The 15685-nt window shown below is 31.6% G+C and overlaps 1 protein-coding gene across 6 annotated transcripts; it reads right to left on the bottom strand.

The window, feature by feature from the left end:
• Nucleotides 1-123: 123 nt before the first annotated feature.
• On the bottom strand, nt 124-15495 carry LOC131947661 (kinesin-like protein KIF15). 6 transcript variants are annotated; one of them, XM_059308912.1, is made up of 36 exons: nt 15384-15495; nt 13610-13688; nt 13287-13476; nt 13082-13158; nt 12827-12864; nt 12598-12698; nt 12194-12373; nt 11806-11907; nt 11570-11677; nt 11211-11336; nt 11028-11086; nt 10704-10767; nt 10277-10442; nt 10083-10174; nt 9788-9946; nt 9333-9534; nt 8978-9099; nt 8631-8810; nt 8083-8286; nt 7560-7646; nt 7266-7371; nt 6913-7043; nt 6690-6767; nt 6396-6512; nt 5956-6117; nt 5226-5453; nt 4835-4933; nt 4653-4700; nt 4422-4555; nt 4106-4196; nt 3188-3297; nt 2430-2555; nt 2178-2228; nt 1674-1767; nt 1335-1466; nt 124-1072 (listed from the first exon to the last, which is right to left on the bottom strand). In XM_059308912.1, the coding sequence occupies exons 2-36, from the start codon at nt 13630-13632 to the stop codon at nt 932-934; spliced, it is 4128 nt and encodes a 1375-aa protein (XP_059164895.1). In that variant the 5' UTR covers nt 13633-13688; nt 15384-15495; the 3' UTR covers nt 124-931. The 6 variants fall into 6 exon arrangements, with proteins under 6 accessions (XP_059164895.1, XP_059164894.1, XP_059164897.1 ...); XM_059308911.1 differs by lacking the exon at nt 15384-15495 and adding an exon at nt 15155-15222; XM_059308914.1 differs by lacking the exon at nt 15384-15495 and adding an exon at nt 15155-15222 and having other exon boundaries at nt 8083-8265.
• Between the last annotated feature and the right edge of the window lie 190 nt (nt 15496-15685).

The raw sequence follows: 15685 nt of genomic DNA, 5'->3' as shown, positions 1-15685 counted from the left end.
AAGCCCCACACAGGTTTCCTGTGGATTATGGTCACATTACAATTATCCATACAAATAAAAACATGTTCACACCTGTTTGGTCTAGCCAAAACACAGTCTAAAGAATTAAAAATAAAAATGACACTAGTTTAACAACTGGTTTATTCAGTCAACATGTAAAAATAAAACAGACAATTGTGTGGAAATTGTGATGTTTGCTTCCTTGGATGAGTTGAATATTCTAGATTGGTGGGCCTTACAAAGTGAGAAATCTTATGTTGTGAATGGCACATCTAGTTGTTTAATTAAATAAAACATTCTGTATTGCTGCCTACAAATAGGTAAATATTTACAAAAATAATTCATAGTATCAATATACATCATTAGCATATAAATATTTACAATTTTAAATTGTAAAAACAAGTGACAGAAATTTGGCAATTTAATTGTAAAAATGAACTCTTATGGTTAGGTTAGTATGAAATTGATCTCTGAGTTTGGTCATACATTTTTAATCACACAAGGCTTGCAGTAAGAGATAGCTCGTACAGTAAAAATATGAAACATTCAGTGTTAGATTGAAAACTGGGTTAACTTGGGCAGTGAATTGCTGTGTGAGCAACAACCAAAAAACATGACAAAATGTTCACTTTTAATTGATAACATACACTTGTTCACTTTTAATAACATACACATTTTTTAGCTGTTTTAACATTGTTCAACTAAGGCATAAATGATGGAAAATTTTTGTCAATATATGACAAAAAAAAGTTACTCCCATGTTCTATGGAGTTAAGATGTCATTACTAAATAATTTACAGCACAAAACTTGCCGAAAAGTCAACCTATAAAAAAATAGCTTTATAAACAATGGCTGATATCTTCAAAACTAGCTAATGGTGACCTGGTAACAACCCTGCATTCTTCTCTCACCTTGTCGCAGCAAGATGCATCAGTTATGGTTGACATTTGTAATGTCCCGAATGCCTGTTGAGCTTGTTGATTTTGATGTAGGTGTACCCGTAATCTTACACTGAGGCTGCTTAAGTTCTTGCAGAAGTTTGCGATGCTCTAGTTGAAGCTCACAATGTTTCTAAACAGTGAAAGGGGTAAAAATCACCTAAGTGGTTAGAAATTTGGAATTCTAATTAATTCATACTTTTACACTAATTGGAAGCAAGTACTGATTTTTAATTAGAAATTACAAAACATGAAAATAATATTTTTAGGCAACAAAGTAGTGATGCTTTATAAATACATAAAATCTTGAAATATTAAGCACTGAATTAGTTTCAATGCACAACATTAAGGTAATGTGGGTCTAATTGTTAAAATATCACAAAGAGTATCCAAACCTTTGCTAATTCATTATATTCTTGATTTTTCTTGTCAAACAAACGAATCTTTTGATTAGTATTTGTATGACCAATCAGTCGATTGCTTTCTTCAACCAACTGTGAGTTTAGTTCTTTTAGCATGACAAGTTCCTAAAAAGCAGGTACAATATTAAATTTTTTATGTAGCCCTATTTGTATATGTGTGATGATGTATATAAACTTGGCTTTATTTAAAGCTATATGCAAGAATTTATTCATAACGTTTTAAATTTCTGCTCCATTACTACTTTAAAAAAAGTTGTAAATATAATAACCGAACAGTTGTGTGTATTTATGAATATTAAAAAAAGGTATTACATCTTTCAGCTTGGTCTTTTCCTCTTGTAGACTCTCAATTTTAGAGTTTAGCTCAGTTTTCTCTGTGTAATGGTTGTCTAGAATACTCTGAAGTCTATTGATCATAAATAAGAATAGCACTGATGAACCATGTAAAAAAAAGGAAATGATCTAACAATATTATTAAGCTAGATGAAGTAATGATCATTGCTCAGCACCATGCCCAGCAGATTTTACTTTTCTTGGTCAGGCAAGCAATAGGCCTTAGTATTTTCTAACAATATAACTTTTAACAAACAATAACATTTATATAACAATCAGTATGTACTTTTTAAAAGTTCTTAAAATGATCTCTTGACTGATACTAAACTACTTCCTAGTTATAGCACACAGTGAAAATAAATAATTTTATTTTGTATTATAAATGCAATGCAACAACATTTAAATTTTAAAACTTATAAGAACTGTGCCATAATTTCTACAGCACAAAAATAATCTGTTAGTTTTAAATTAATAAATCATTACCTTGCCACCTCCTCAAGACTATTTTCTTCTTCTTTCTTAGAAGCCAAGTATCTAAAATAAAAATAAAAAAGAGTTAAGACTCTTTGAAAACTATTGCTTCTAAATTATTTTTTTTTAATTAAAGAAACTAAATATGTTTTAAAAATAAATCTGGTTTTTTTGTTAGCTATTTAGTAAAGTAAAGTAAATAAAGCAACTGCAAATATAAATATGCTTAACAAATAATACAAATGGCAATAGATGCTCCCTTACAGTGCTTCTATTCTTTCTTTCTCCCCTATAACATGCTCTAGTCTGGCATCTATTTCCTTGCTTTTAGCTTGTTCCTGTTTCAATTCTGCCTCTCTGTCTTTTAGTGTGCTCTCCAGGGTTTTGATGCTGCGTAGTATGAAAAAGTTTTGCACACAAAAGAAATTATTTTTAGAGCTGAGGGGTGTTTTACTGTGACAAATGTCATGGTGACATGCTAGTCAGGGCTGGCACAGTCTCTGAGTTTAATATTTTATTCCTCCCCTTCCCACTGGTTAATCAGTTTACAGATAAACTTAGAGAAACTGAGCCATCACACCAATAAACTGAGTAATAGCAGTTCTAAATATAAATTAAAAATTACTTTTATAACCTAATGATACAGAGAATAAATTCAATGAGGATTTTCCATAATAGAAACATTTAATTTGAAAATGATTTTTCTCCTTTTTTAAAAAAAAGATACTAGTGTGAAACTTTCAACTTGGTAACCAATTAGAATTTCTTTCGTAGTTTATCTTAAGGAAATCTAAATTAACCTACTAGGTGTACAAATTTGTATCCAATACATAGATATATATAAAAAAAAAAGAAAAAAATACTTAAAATATCAGAATTTCTTGAATCAGATTTGTGACTCCGAATTAATTAAACACAAGGGTTCTCAAATGTGGGTAATGACAACAAGAGAGTGTAAAACACCAACACAGGAGAGTGACAGTTTTCTCTTAGAGTGAACTAGGGTTCATAAAGTGACTCACAGATCTTTGTTGCTGGCTTTCATTGTGTTGATGGCAATCTGTAACTCCTCTACCTCCTGTCTGCTCTTCTCTAAACTTTCTTTGGTCTTCTCCAGATCAACTACTTGGGCCTAGATACAACACACAATTTTTTCAAAACTTAAATCTTCATCAAAGAAATGAACTGATATATGAAGAAAAACTTCAAGAAATAAACTAAGCTTCAATGAAGAAGTTAAAGTAAAGACAATAAAAAAATTTATTACAACTTATAGAATTAAGAAGGAAATAAGGGATAGTTGAATGAAATGCAGCAAAAAGGGGTCATCCATAAATGACGTCACGCTCTTTTTGACAATTTTTTACCTCCCCCCTCACCTCCATCATAAAAAGCCAGATCACCACCCCTAAAATGACGTCACACCTCAGCCTACAACCCCCCTCAAAATTGCAGTTGAATTTTTCTTAAAACATCGATATTTTTCAAAAATCTTGTCTGAACTGTCAATATAGAGTATTTTAATCAATTCCTATTGCAATTTATTAAAAACCGTTTTCTAAAACGCGAAATAACGTCTTAAAATAGTTTTTAACATTGCTTTTTTATAATGCAAAAGTGTGATGTTGCACCATCTGAGCCCCCCTCCCCCTCATCACAGTCACAAAATTATGGACCCCCCCCCCCCTTTGAGTGTGATGTCATTTATGGATGACCCCAAAAGAATTTTCTAGTGTAATTTCAAATCTTAGTGGCCTTCTAAGACAGATGTCAACTTTGTGTGAATATTTGAAGATTATTTTCATTTTAGGATTTTCTTCCTTGTAAAAACTAATGGTTCTTCTGAAAACTATTGCTTTTAATCATAAGATAAAAATGTGGCTGCCTCCTTAAGCAGTTAAGTTAAAAAAGTTATCATTTAAAAAAAAAAGTAAACTTACTTTGAGTAACTCATTCTCTTCATTTTTCTCCTTGCGTGTTAGCTCGTATTCTTGCAGCATACAACCCAGTTTTTTGTAATTCACATGCAAGCTTTAAAGATAGAGATTTTAGAGCTAAAAATAACATTTGGATTATCCTTAAGCTGAAATATTTTCAAGTTCTACTACAATAACAATAGCTTACTCATAATAAAAGCCTCATGTAAACTAACAAAATGTCATTTAGAGAAGTATTTTGCTAAATAAAATTTGGCTTTTTATAATACGATAATAATTTTTAAAGCCCTACATTCGGTCCCTTTAAAAAAATACATACGTTTCAAGCTCAATATTCTTTTGGTTGAGAAGTTTTTTGATTCCATCTGTATTCTCATCTGAATTATTTGCTTCTCGCAGACGCTCCTTAAACCTCTGAATTGTTTCTTGCAACACCTGCTCTTTTTCTTCCAACTGTATTTAGATTTAAATATTTTAATGGGCATGACAGCAATATGATAAATTTTAATGACAGAGAAATTATTTTTCATCTGGTAAAAAATGTTTTCACCTTATTTTTATAGTCTTCAATGGTGGCCAACCTCTCTTTGCAAAGTAACTAAAAAAAAAAAGACATAAAAAGTTAAATTAAATCATACAAAATAAATTAGCATAAAATTTAAAAAATTAATTTTATAAGTATAGAATATTGTTAATTAAATGTTTAAGGTAATAAATTAAAAGGCAAAGTACTTCTTTTAGTTCTAGCTGTTCCTGTAAATTAGTTAGCATCTCAGCTTGTTTAAGCATGGTGTTATTTGCACTTTCTTGGTCTTCCTGTAGATTTGAGATCTGGGAGAAAAAAAACATCTGTTACTTTTAATTTCTCTGTGCAATTTTCAGATGATTAAAAAAATCCAAGCCAAATATTTAGGCTTCCAAGGCTGATTTTATCCCCATTTCATATTGTCAAAGCTCCCATCCACTAACAATATCAATTCTTACATTCACACAACAATTTTAATAAAACAGGTTTGTCAATACATTTCTGTTAGTGAAGAAAATAAAACTATCATAGAATTTTAATTCATAAAATTTCTATCCATCTTTTAAAGTGACTTCTCTTTAGTGAACTAGATCTTACTTCAAAATCCTTTCTATCCAGGCTATTCTCATAATTCTGCTTCATGACTTCCAATTTTTCTAGTGTAGCAGCAAGCTGGGCGGATGTTTTTTCCTGATCTCTCTTGGCTTCTTCGGCTTCCATCTTGTAGTTCTCAATCTCAGACTTGAGGTTCATGTTTGATGCCTCTTTACCAGCCAAGTTAGTTTTCATTTCATGCATCTTGTTCATTAAATTGTTGATGATCTCCTGAAAACAAATAAGGAGAGAGTGAAATATAAAAGTAGCCTGAATTATATGATGCACAGCACTGCCTACATCAACATTTTTAACATCAGAGATGGGTGAACTCAGGGTCATCCTACAGACTTCAATCAATAATCCAGACTTGAAATTTTCATGTTAGTAGTAGTGTGCCCTACACCTCACAATTACTATTGTGTAATTGTTTTTTAAAAAAAAATATATTGACGATAAACCAATTCTTACAAAAACTCCAGGAATGCCTGTTTAAACAAAGTTAACTATTTGTAAAAATATTTTTAATCATTTCAAGGTATTTAATACACCTGATTACTATTTAGTTATATTAATCAGTACTATCTTTTCTATGAACTCAAAATATCAAGGGATTGTGTGGTCAGCACTATGCCTAGTTGTCTCAACTTCCCTGGTTTGAACGGGTGCCTACTTACGCATAACTTGGGAGGTGAACTCAAGGCTTTGCTACTCAGTCTGACATAAAACTCACTTTATTTTCCTCAATAAGTTTTTCCTGCTGTTCAATCATCTTCTCTTGCTCTGCCTTCTGTTGCATCATCACATCCAGTTCAGCCTCTTTATAATCCAAATTGGCTTCAGCCTGCTCCTTAAACTCTTTATAGTCATTTATATCTCCTGCTGATTTTAAAGCCTGGAACACAGAAATCAATGAGTTACAAACAATTAAAAAATCTCCTAGGATTACATAAAGAATTAATGCATCTATTGAGACTCATGATCAAAAGGGAAGATGGCTGACCAAAGCTCAACAAGTGAGGCTAGAATGTTATTATTTATCCGGTTTCTTAGATAAAAGGGACACACTTAAATAGTAGTGACTGGGACTTGAGTTCCAATTTTATAAGTTAGTAACCAACTACCGAGCACAGAATAGAAAAAATAAATTGATTTAAAATTTTTACAACCAACCTTATATTCTTGTTCAATCTTTTCTCTTTTCTTGACTTCTCTGTTTCTGGATTCCTCAAGCTCAATACTGTGGTTCTCAAGAAAAGCTATTGTCACACTGGATGTTTCAAGATCTTCCTGTTGAAACACATTTCAGGTTTTAAAGCCTCATTTTTTAAGAAAAAGATAGAGCTAAACTTACTATTTTAAAAAAAAACAACTCTACTGCCCTTTGTATTTCAAAGATGTTTTCTCTGCATTAAAACATGTCTCTGTGCTGTTCATTCATTCACTCATTAATATTATTCAACTAACCTTTAAAGCACCCAGCTCTTTCAGAGCTTCTTCATAATCTCTTGTTGTGGTTTCCAGGTCTATACTGGTCTTGGAAAGCTGTTTAGATTTTTAAAAACATAGTTACTAATCAGAAAGCTAACGCTAACCAATATTAAATGCAAAGTTTAAAAACCAGCATCAAAATTTTTTTTTAAACACATTACAAAGTTAACAACACATGAATTAGATGAGTCTTTCTTACTTTAGCTTCAAGAGTTTCTATTTCATGGGTGAAAGCCTGATGAAGTGCCTTGTGGTTCTCCTTCTCTTCTTTCAACTGTTTGTCAGCAGATTTGAGCACCAGATGCAAGTCTGTGTTTTCGTCATTTAATACTATCGAAATGTCCAAATAATCAATGTGAAACATTAAACTACACCTTAACTTAGCTTAAGGGGGTGTGTAATTTCTTTTATAGTTACATTTGTGTTATTTCCACACTGCAGTTTTACGTAAATAATTTTAGTTCACTCAGAACTTAAATAAATTTACTTCACAATACACTTATTTCTAATTATACTGGTATTACTATATGGCACAGCCGAAAATTAACTTACATTTGAGATCATTTTTAACAGTATCAATTTCCTCTTTGAGTGTGTTAACTGCACTGGTGTAGTCATTTCTCCTAGCTGTGTTTTCAGCACGCTCTTTTTCCAAAACCTAATCATATTGTACAATACCGGGTCTTTGATTATAGGAGATTCATAAGAAAATAACATGTTCAATTAGATATTGCTATAAGTAGATTTTTCAAATACATTTTTAAAAATGCAAGAAGCATCTTAATTAGTTACACAGCTCAACTTAAAAATATGGCATATTAACAAATGTCTGAAAGAATCAAATACCGTGTTCAACTGAGTGTTGTAAAGTTCTAGTTTTTCCACTTGTTGCCTCTGTCTGAGCATATCTGCTTCATACTCATCAACCCTTTCCTGGAATTATATGACATGAAATTATTTTCTCAGGTTAAGTATCAGCCAGAAGTTTACATTCAAACTAATGGTAGACAAGTAAACAAGGAGAGGAATTATTATTAACAACACCTCAAACAAAATTTAAGCTCAAGTGTAAAATTTACAAACATCATATACAATTTCAGTCCAAAAAAATGATCAGTTTTTTCTATCTATAAACATAACATTTGTTTTCCAGTGTTAAACACATAAAGAATGCATTTTAGATGGAATTTAGATTAAATGTTCAGTTTTTTAGAATCAACCACATACATTAAATATGTATGAGAAATGTATTGAAATCACAGGACAAAATTAGGACTAAAGGAAAACTGTGAATTAAATGCACATTTTCAGATTGCCCACAGACAAATCTGCATATTCTCATAATGTGCATCAAAACATTAAAACAAACCTTCAGTTTTCCATTCTCCATTTGCAGCATGCGAATTTCCTCCATCAGGGCATCGTGAGCACCTTCTGCCAAGTCTTTGGGCAAGATACAGTCAGTGATCCCAAGTTCTGAATCAGGTGCATCACCAACAGCTTGATCCTGTGTGTTGGGAGAACTTGCTGACAGTTTGGGAGTTGTCATTACCTGGTTATAAAAAGCACTATACTAAAGCAGCAGAAATTCCCTATTTTATCTAGACAGTCAATACATTTTAGTGCAAACCTCACAAGCATTTATAAGCGATTTTTTGACCAAATGTTGTGGGTCTGTACTAAAAATGACAACACATTTATAATCTTAGCTTTTTTATATTTTGAAAATCATTAAAGCAATGAGACATTAGCAAAAACAAATTTTTAAAATGATGATTCACTTTAAAAAAGTACAAAGATATTAATATTTCTTTTTTACTAAACTTTGCACACTGCTGCATTAAAAACTAGGAGTTTATAACATAAAATCAGACCATGTTTCTTAGATTTAAAGTGTAAAATAAAATAGAACCAAACCTTTAGAGTTTGGCAATGCAGATCCTTCAATGCATTGCATTCAATTCGAGCTTTCAGTTGGTGAGCTTCCAGCACCCTTTCAAGCTCTACTATCATCCTGCGACAAGAAACCAGCTCAACCTCCATTTCCATCTGTCTGTTCTCTGCTGCTTTTGTCATATCAGACAGCTGCTGTCTAACCTAAACACAATTATGAAAGATATTCATTTACTTGAGAGCAAGGTTGAAATCTGACAGTATATAATCATATAGCAGAAGCCAGGATACCTACAACTGGAACTAGAAATACCAATTTCAGTACACAGGTATAGTTACATAAGTCAAGATATTTAATAACCGGCCCTTACATTTTCTAACTGCTCTTGGTAGCCTTTGATTTCTCGCCTATGTTTATCAAGAGTAGCGGCTGACAGTCCATCCTTCAATGGAGATGATCTAAGGCCCCCACAGGAGTTGCCTGTACTTAACTCTAAGGGAGAAAAAAAGGAATTAACATTTTTCTTCAGTGAGAAAATAATCCTGTAAACATGTGAATTATTTTGTGAAGATCAATGAAGCATAGTAAAATAAATTTTGGCTAAAAAGTATACGTTTTTTTACTTGAACTCAAACCAAACTGCTGTAATGAAAATAGCATTATAGGGTTAAACATTTTTGGTAAGGCTCTGTTGTATGGTCAAAAATAAAGGGTTAACTTTGCACCTTTAAATAGCTTTAGTTCCTTGAAGACCCTCTCTAGCTGTGCACTCCTGGAAACATCACTGTGGATATTGCTAAGAGATTCGCGGGCCCTCAGCTGCTTGAGCTCACTCCGTAAATGTTTGTTTTCTCCTGCATATTTGGCTAGCATCGGGTTATTCTCCAGCTGTTGCCTCAGGACTTTGATTTCATCACGTAAAGATTTCTGTCATTAAAATAGACGGAAAGTCATCTTAAAAACGTACTAATAAAATGGGCTGATGTCAATGAGTAATTAATTTTAATTCTTATTAGTCCTCTCTCAAGAGAAGCATGTAAAAGACTATACAAATTCTTATTAACACAATAAACATGAATTATCATGATATTAATTGAAAAATTAAACATTTAAAATGTGAAAAGTTTTACAAAATTTAAAATGAATTAAGTAAAAAAAAATTAATCAAAGTTGAACAAACCACTAGCAGGTCTTTCTCCATTTCTGTGTAACCTTTTGAAGCCTGCTGCAAAGACTGTATGTGGTTCTCTCTAAACTTGATGATCATTTTTGTGGACTGAATGTACTTGTCTTTCTTGTTACACAACTCTTGAAGATGATTCACAACATCTTGAAGTGTCTGCAAACATATTTTATGACATCTTTAGCATAGAAATAGTACACCCCCTAAAAAAACATTAAAACTTTTTATAATCATAGTTTGAAAGCAGAAAAAAAAATAAGTTGGTAGCTTAACACCTAGTAAATTTACCGACCTTTTTTTCATTTTCAGATTGTTCTCTAAAGTACATAGCCTCGATAAAGTTTTTCTTCCACACTGAATCAGCATTCATGAAACTTGGTGTATCTAAATAAAAATGGTTTAATTCATCACATTACTGCTTACATCTTTTATTGAGATTAAAATACCAAAGGAACTGAATAAAAAAAATTAAAACGAGGTTTGTACCTGGTGCAGTGACAACACTAGGGATGACTGTACCTGTTGGAGTTACAACACTAGGACGTATCTCTGGGCCTGGTGAGTTCTGTAAGGACTCCAAAAGTTCTTTCAAACGGCGAATTTCATTTTGGAGTTTTTGGTTGTTTCCATGAAAATCTTCATTGACAACAGCCTAAACACAATTGATTACATGGTAGATCTTTTTGGTAAAAATGTGATAACGTTAAGTAGCACCTTTCAGTCGCAAAGGCCTACTAAATGCAACAAGAAAATAAAATAATCAAAAGTATGTAATTTAAAAAAAAAAAGATGGATTGTGGATTGAAAGAAATTGTAAGAGGTTAAACATTTTTATGGGTGTAACATGATCAAGATGTTAGATTTTTACAGTTGACAGTAAACCATACAACTAAACTAACAAATAAAATCTCACTTTATTCTTAATCAGTTTTGCACTTCGTGCAAAATTCAGTGTTGAGAGAGTTTCTCCAAAACATCTGTAAAAGTGAATAAACTTATTGTAAAATGACAAAACTGTAAATACACCTTTAGCATAATATAACGATGTTACTAATACTCTATTAGAACTAAATATGGATGAAAATTTGAATTCGTTAGAAGTGAAGTTTAGCAATGGCTAAATCTCTACTTCAGATAAAGATCATAAACATTTTTTTAAAAAACCTGAGAATAAAATAGAAAAGAGAAAAAAAACAACCTGAGAATAAAATGGAAAAGAGAAAGAAATAATTAATACCTGGAATCTGGGTGCACGCATGCAATCATTCTGGTCTTGGTGTTGCCACCAAGAGAATCCTAAGACGGAAAATATTTTTAATGGGCATAATCCACATAAAAGTTTCATGATTAATGCAGTCATGATGCTATTTGGTTACAAAAATAGTTAACATTTGAGAGTAGTTAAAACAAGTCTACTCACCCTTAATAAAAAAGTAAGCTTGGAATCTCTGTATGGAATGTGTCTTTTTTTGCCATGGCTGAGGTCTACAAGAGACATTATAACATTACCTAGCACGGACAGAGACTTATTTATGCTGCCTGCTTCCTGCAAAATCAAATAACAGTTTACTGACAACAGAACATCTTGATTATCAATTGAAGTAAATATTTATATTCCAAATCATTGTCTTACTTACTTACTTACTTACTTACCAAATCATTGTCACCAATCAAAAAATACTTATAGAAAATAAACTATGTTTCGGATTATAAATAATTAATTTAAAATCCACATTAATATATTAATTCCAATATAACTGATCATATATGAGAACTCACTTTTAGCCTTGTTCCACCAGTATTAGTGTCTTTTTGACGTTCTGAACCAGCCAAGTCAACAAGGTTCAACTGCGAGGTGCGAATGTTTTGTACACCGCCAGCATCCTCCTGAAATGTAATTGTGTCTTTTAGGTTACACAGAAATAGACCATATTCAAAAAAAAAATGAATTTTCTGCTTTATGTTCATTAAAATTAAGTAAAATTAAGACTTGAAAAGAAAAAGAAATAACATACTTTGGACTCAATCATTACTGTAAAAACAGCATGAGACCGTGAACTTTCTCGATTCATGGAAGTTGCAGCCACTCTTCGATTCAGCCAACCCATTATGAGGACCTATTTAGGTAAATTTGGGAAACATTAGACAAACTTATCATCGAAAAGAAACCATATTATATATAATACAGGATGACATAAGAGCTGCTGAAGTATAAACTAGTTTAAATTAAAGGGCTAACAATGAACGCCAATAGTGTTACCAAATGTCTGTCGTAATGCTTAAAATCATAAAATTTAATCAATGAAAAGAAAATATTGAGTCCTAAAATAAAACACTATTGGAAAGAGTTTAAAAGCAATTAATTATAACAATCAAGATTTTACATGTACTACTAGTATTTACCTGATATGCATCGCTGGGGTTACATATAACCTGTTCAATAAGGCCATCCACAAATACACCTTTATTCATATTTTCACGCAGATGGAGACCTTGAGAAGCCGGGTCCAACAGATCAAATATTTGTTCCTGGTAAATCTCTAGGAAGGAGCAGCGGCACAGGAACTGCTTCTTGCTGCCGTGCTATTTGCAACGAACATAATTATATCTAAGTGTCACAAATTATTCCATTTCATCCATTTATTGAACGTAAAAACATAGCAAGTTTTAGTAAATTATACACATTACATAAATACTTATATTAAATTTATATAAATTTTTCTTTCTTCTCAATATAAAAACACTGCAGCACATAAGATTTAAATATTCTACTTTATTGATTAATTCTTGTATTAAAAATGCCTTACCAGTTCTTGTTGGTGTGCAATCAAGCTAAATAAATACTCAAAACTTCTAGGAATTACACCACGCAATTCATGCTGAAAGCTATCAGAATTTTCTGAAGGTCCTGTATAGACACATTTTTAAAAATTGGACATTAGGCTTCTATGTAAAGAGGTTCTCACTTGTTGCAGCTTTGTAAAAATAAAACAGCTAATTATTTCTTAACCATCAAAATTTTACTTTAGCACTTACCCAGCATAGTGAAAGTTTTTCCTGAACCAGTTTGCCCACTGAAAATTTAACACATCAGAAAAATTATATTTCTAAAACGAATGCAGTCAAAATGTGTGAAAGACAGTTAAGCATATAATTTAATATATACATTAGTTCTCCTCCTGAGATTTGAATAATACTTCTTTGGTTTATATTCTAATATTGATTGCCCCACTCTCAATGCAACATATACTGAAAACTCTCACAAAAAATAATCGAAATATAAGTACTTACTAAGCAAAAATAGTCCCGTTATAGCCAGTAACACAACTTTCAATAATTTTTTTGCCAACTATAGAAAACACAGCTTCCTGTAATGAACATCAATAAAAAAATCATTCAAAGTATTTGTTGTAATGCCCACAACAAGTCTAATCTACATAAGAAAGCAGGTTTTTTTTCACTTTGATCACTCTTTACATGTAATAAGCAGGTGTACCTGAGTTATATCAGCATCAGCAACATTGTCATATGTGAAAACTTTAGGTTCTGGCTTAGTTCTGAGGATCACTGCATTATCTGCAGTATTGACATCTAATACTCGCGGTGCAAAATCATTCTCACTTATACTAGGGTCAGGTGGCCGAACACGAAGAAATATCTTAATGGAATCTCCTTCGGATGATGTGCTACAAATATATCAAAACAAAAACATTAGTAAAAAGTTGTTTTTCTAGAGCAATGCTTCATGTATGGAAATTATTTAGAGTAACTATAACTAAGTTAATAGACTAAAATATAAAAAAAAAATATGTTACGAACCTAGTTGATGATACAGTATCCATTATATGTGATGTACCAGTTTCCAAATTCTAATCAAACTGCCTTGTTACTTTCAGAACTGTTAAATTTTACAAATAGAGTATAAAGTCTTTAACGGTTATAGGAAATTTAATGACAATTAATTACTTATTTACTAACAAATGTATACATTCTGAAAAAAAAATTGCAATGTTACATTGATATAGCATTAATAGCACTGAGTGTTGATCAAAACAACTTATAGATTTGGATAGAATTATAATAGGAGCAAGAAGAGTGTTAATCTTAACTACTAATTCAAGGCTACTAAAATCTTAAGAGGGATTGTAATAACTAAGGTATGTAATGTTACTCCAGAAATACTTTATTTTCCCAATGATTTATTTGCATATAACTTTGAAAGTATAGCCCAAAAAAAAAACATTGAGATAAAAGAAAATCTAATGGGGCCTACTAGGGGGTAAAATTCCATTTTAGCGTATTTTATTTACTGGCTACACGTTTACCTCCAGCTCAGCATATTTTATTATAAACACAACCAAACTCACAAAACATTAGGAAAACATTAGGCTTAGGCCTATTTCTTTATGAATTTTCATTTTAGTTTTTGATAATTTACTTTTGACAAAGCTTGAGAAAAATCCAAATTTAGAATATTGAATGTGCACTATTTAGAAATCTAGATTTAGCTATTTTTTTCACTCTTGAAAATATGTTCGTGTCAGTTAAGATTTTCATTGCAATGGGTCAGTAAGGTTACTAAGGTATTGCAAGGAGGCTGTTAAGTTTTTATTGTTACAAGTATCTCCCAAGTTAAGATGTATGCTGATAACTAATGACTAGTAATGACAATGGGAACTCACGGTGGACCCTCAACTGACTGTGCAGTGAATTTTCTCCTGCTGTCGATGACACGCTATTTCCTAAATTGGAACCGACCTAATGCTTAGGTATTTATTTAGGCCCTACTAATACTATTTAGTTATTTAGTTAAGAGGCCTATTCATAATGTTTTTTTACCTTTTCTAATTAAAATACACACACATTCATAAAAAAAATTGTGTAGATCTAGATTCTAGATCTAATCCTAGAATAAGATAATCTTATGGTCTTATGCCAATAAAGTCTTATGGTTCTGTACGTTTTTGGTTGTGTAACTGCTCAACCCCAGGTGAACATAAAAAAGTGGTGAATAAAATAAATTAAAATACGCAAAAATTGAGTTTTACCCTACTAGAACTAGACCAAATGAGGCAAATGTGTTAGGCCTAGTCACTAAATTTCTAGCGTTATTGAGCAATCGTTTCCATTTTTTATTTGTTAGTCGCAGTGTGCTGTGTTCCTGTGGAGTGGAGTAAATTAAAATTATGATTATGAGATAAAAAGATGGAGAATGAATACGAATAGAAAGAATGAGAGAAAAATTGCAAAAATCATTAAATGGTCTGATTCCAAAGTGCATCTCGTTATATCACAATTAAAGTTGAATCTACACATGACCTTAACTTGAATGGGATTTTATAAATTATTTTATAACAAACTAACTATTTTTATTCAGATGTTTGCATCAGATGTCAGATTGTTGACAAACATCCTTTGAATTCGCCGCTTTCCGTCTCGTAAATTCTCGTTTCGGACCAGATTTTTATAAATGGATTATTCGTATCCAGATCTAGAACCAAGCTTAAATCATTAGGCTTAAACAGATAAGTTTGTAGTAGATCTAGAATCTAAATCTATTTGTCTGATTAAAAATAATTTTTTTAACGTTTACCATTTCATAGCAAATTCATTTCATTTTATATTAGATGACAGCTCACACATCGTAAACATAAAAAAAAAGTTCTGCCTGTATGCACAATATTGACGTCACGCGTTGCTATTTGTGGGTATGTTTTGGGGTTTTCCCGTTAATCACACGGTGCTTTCAAGGTTTCAATAACAATAATAATATGTAATCCAAACATTCCATACTCCAAAGAAAAAGATGATTACACCACTTCCCCCGGAGATGCGATTAATTTCGTAACAATTCATAAAGTCATTAATTATTACGGAATCGTGTACTGTAAATGT

Source organism: Physella acuta, unplaced genomic scaffold, assembly GCF_028476545.2.
Source record: "Physella acuta isolate Inbredline_101_S28 unplaced genomic scaffold, ASM2847654v3 ptg000604l, whole genome shotgun sequence".
Taxonomy (NCBI): domain Eukaryota; kingdom Metazoa; phylum Mollusca; class Gastropoda; family Physidae; genus Physella; species Physella acuta.
This window is presented reverse-complemented; position numbering and strand designations above follow the sequence as displayed.

What these genes read in the sequence shown, in the direction of transcription:
- LOC131947661 (XM_059308912.1), bottom strand. Translation starts at nt 13,632, where the DNA reads ATGGATACTGTATCATCAACTAG. An exon ending in TAGTGTTGTCACTGCACCAG is followed by an intron (nt 10,175 to 10,276) that starts GTACAAACCTCG and finishes ATTTTTATTTAG; the next exon opens with ATACACCAAGTTTCATGAAT. An exon ending in ACAACACTCAGTTGAACACG is followed by an intron (nt 7,372 to 7,559) that starts GTATTTGATTCT and finishes CAATATGATTAG; the next exon opens with GTTTTGGAAAAAGAGCGTGC.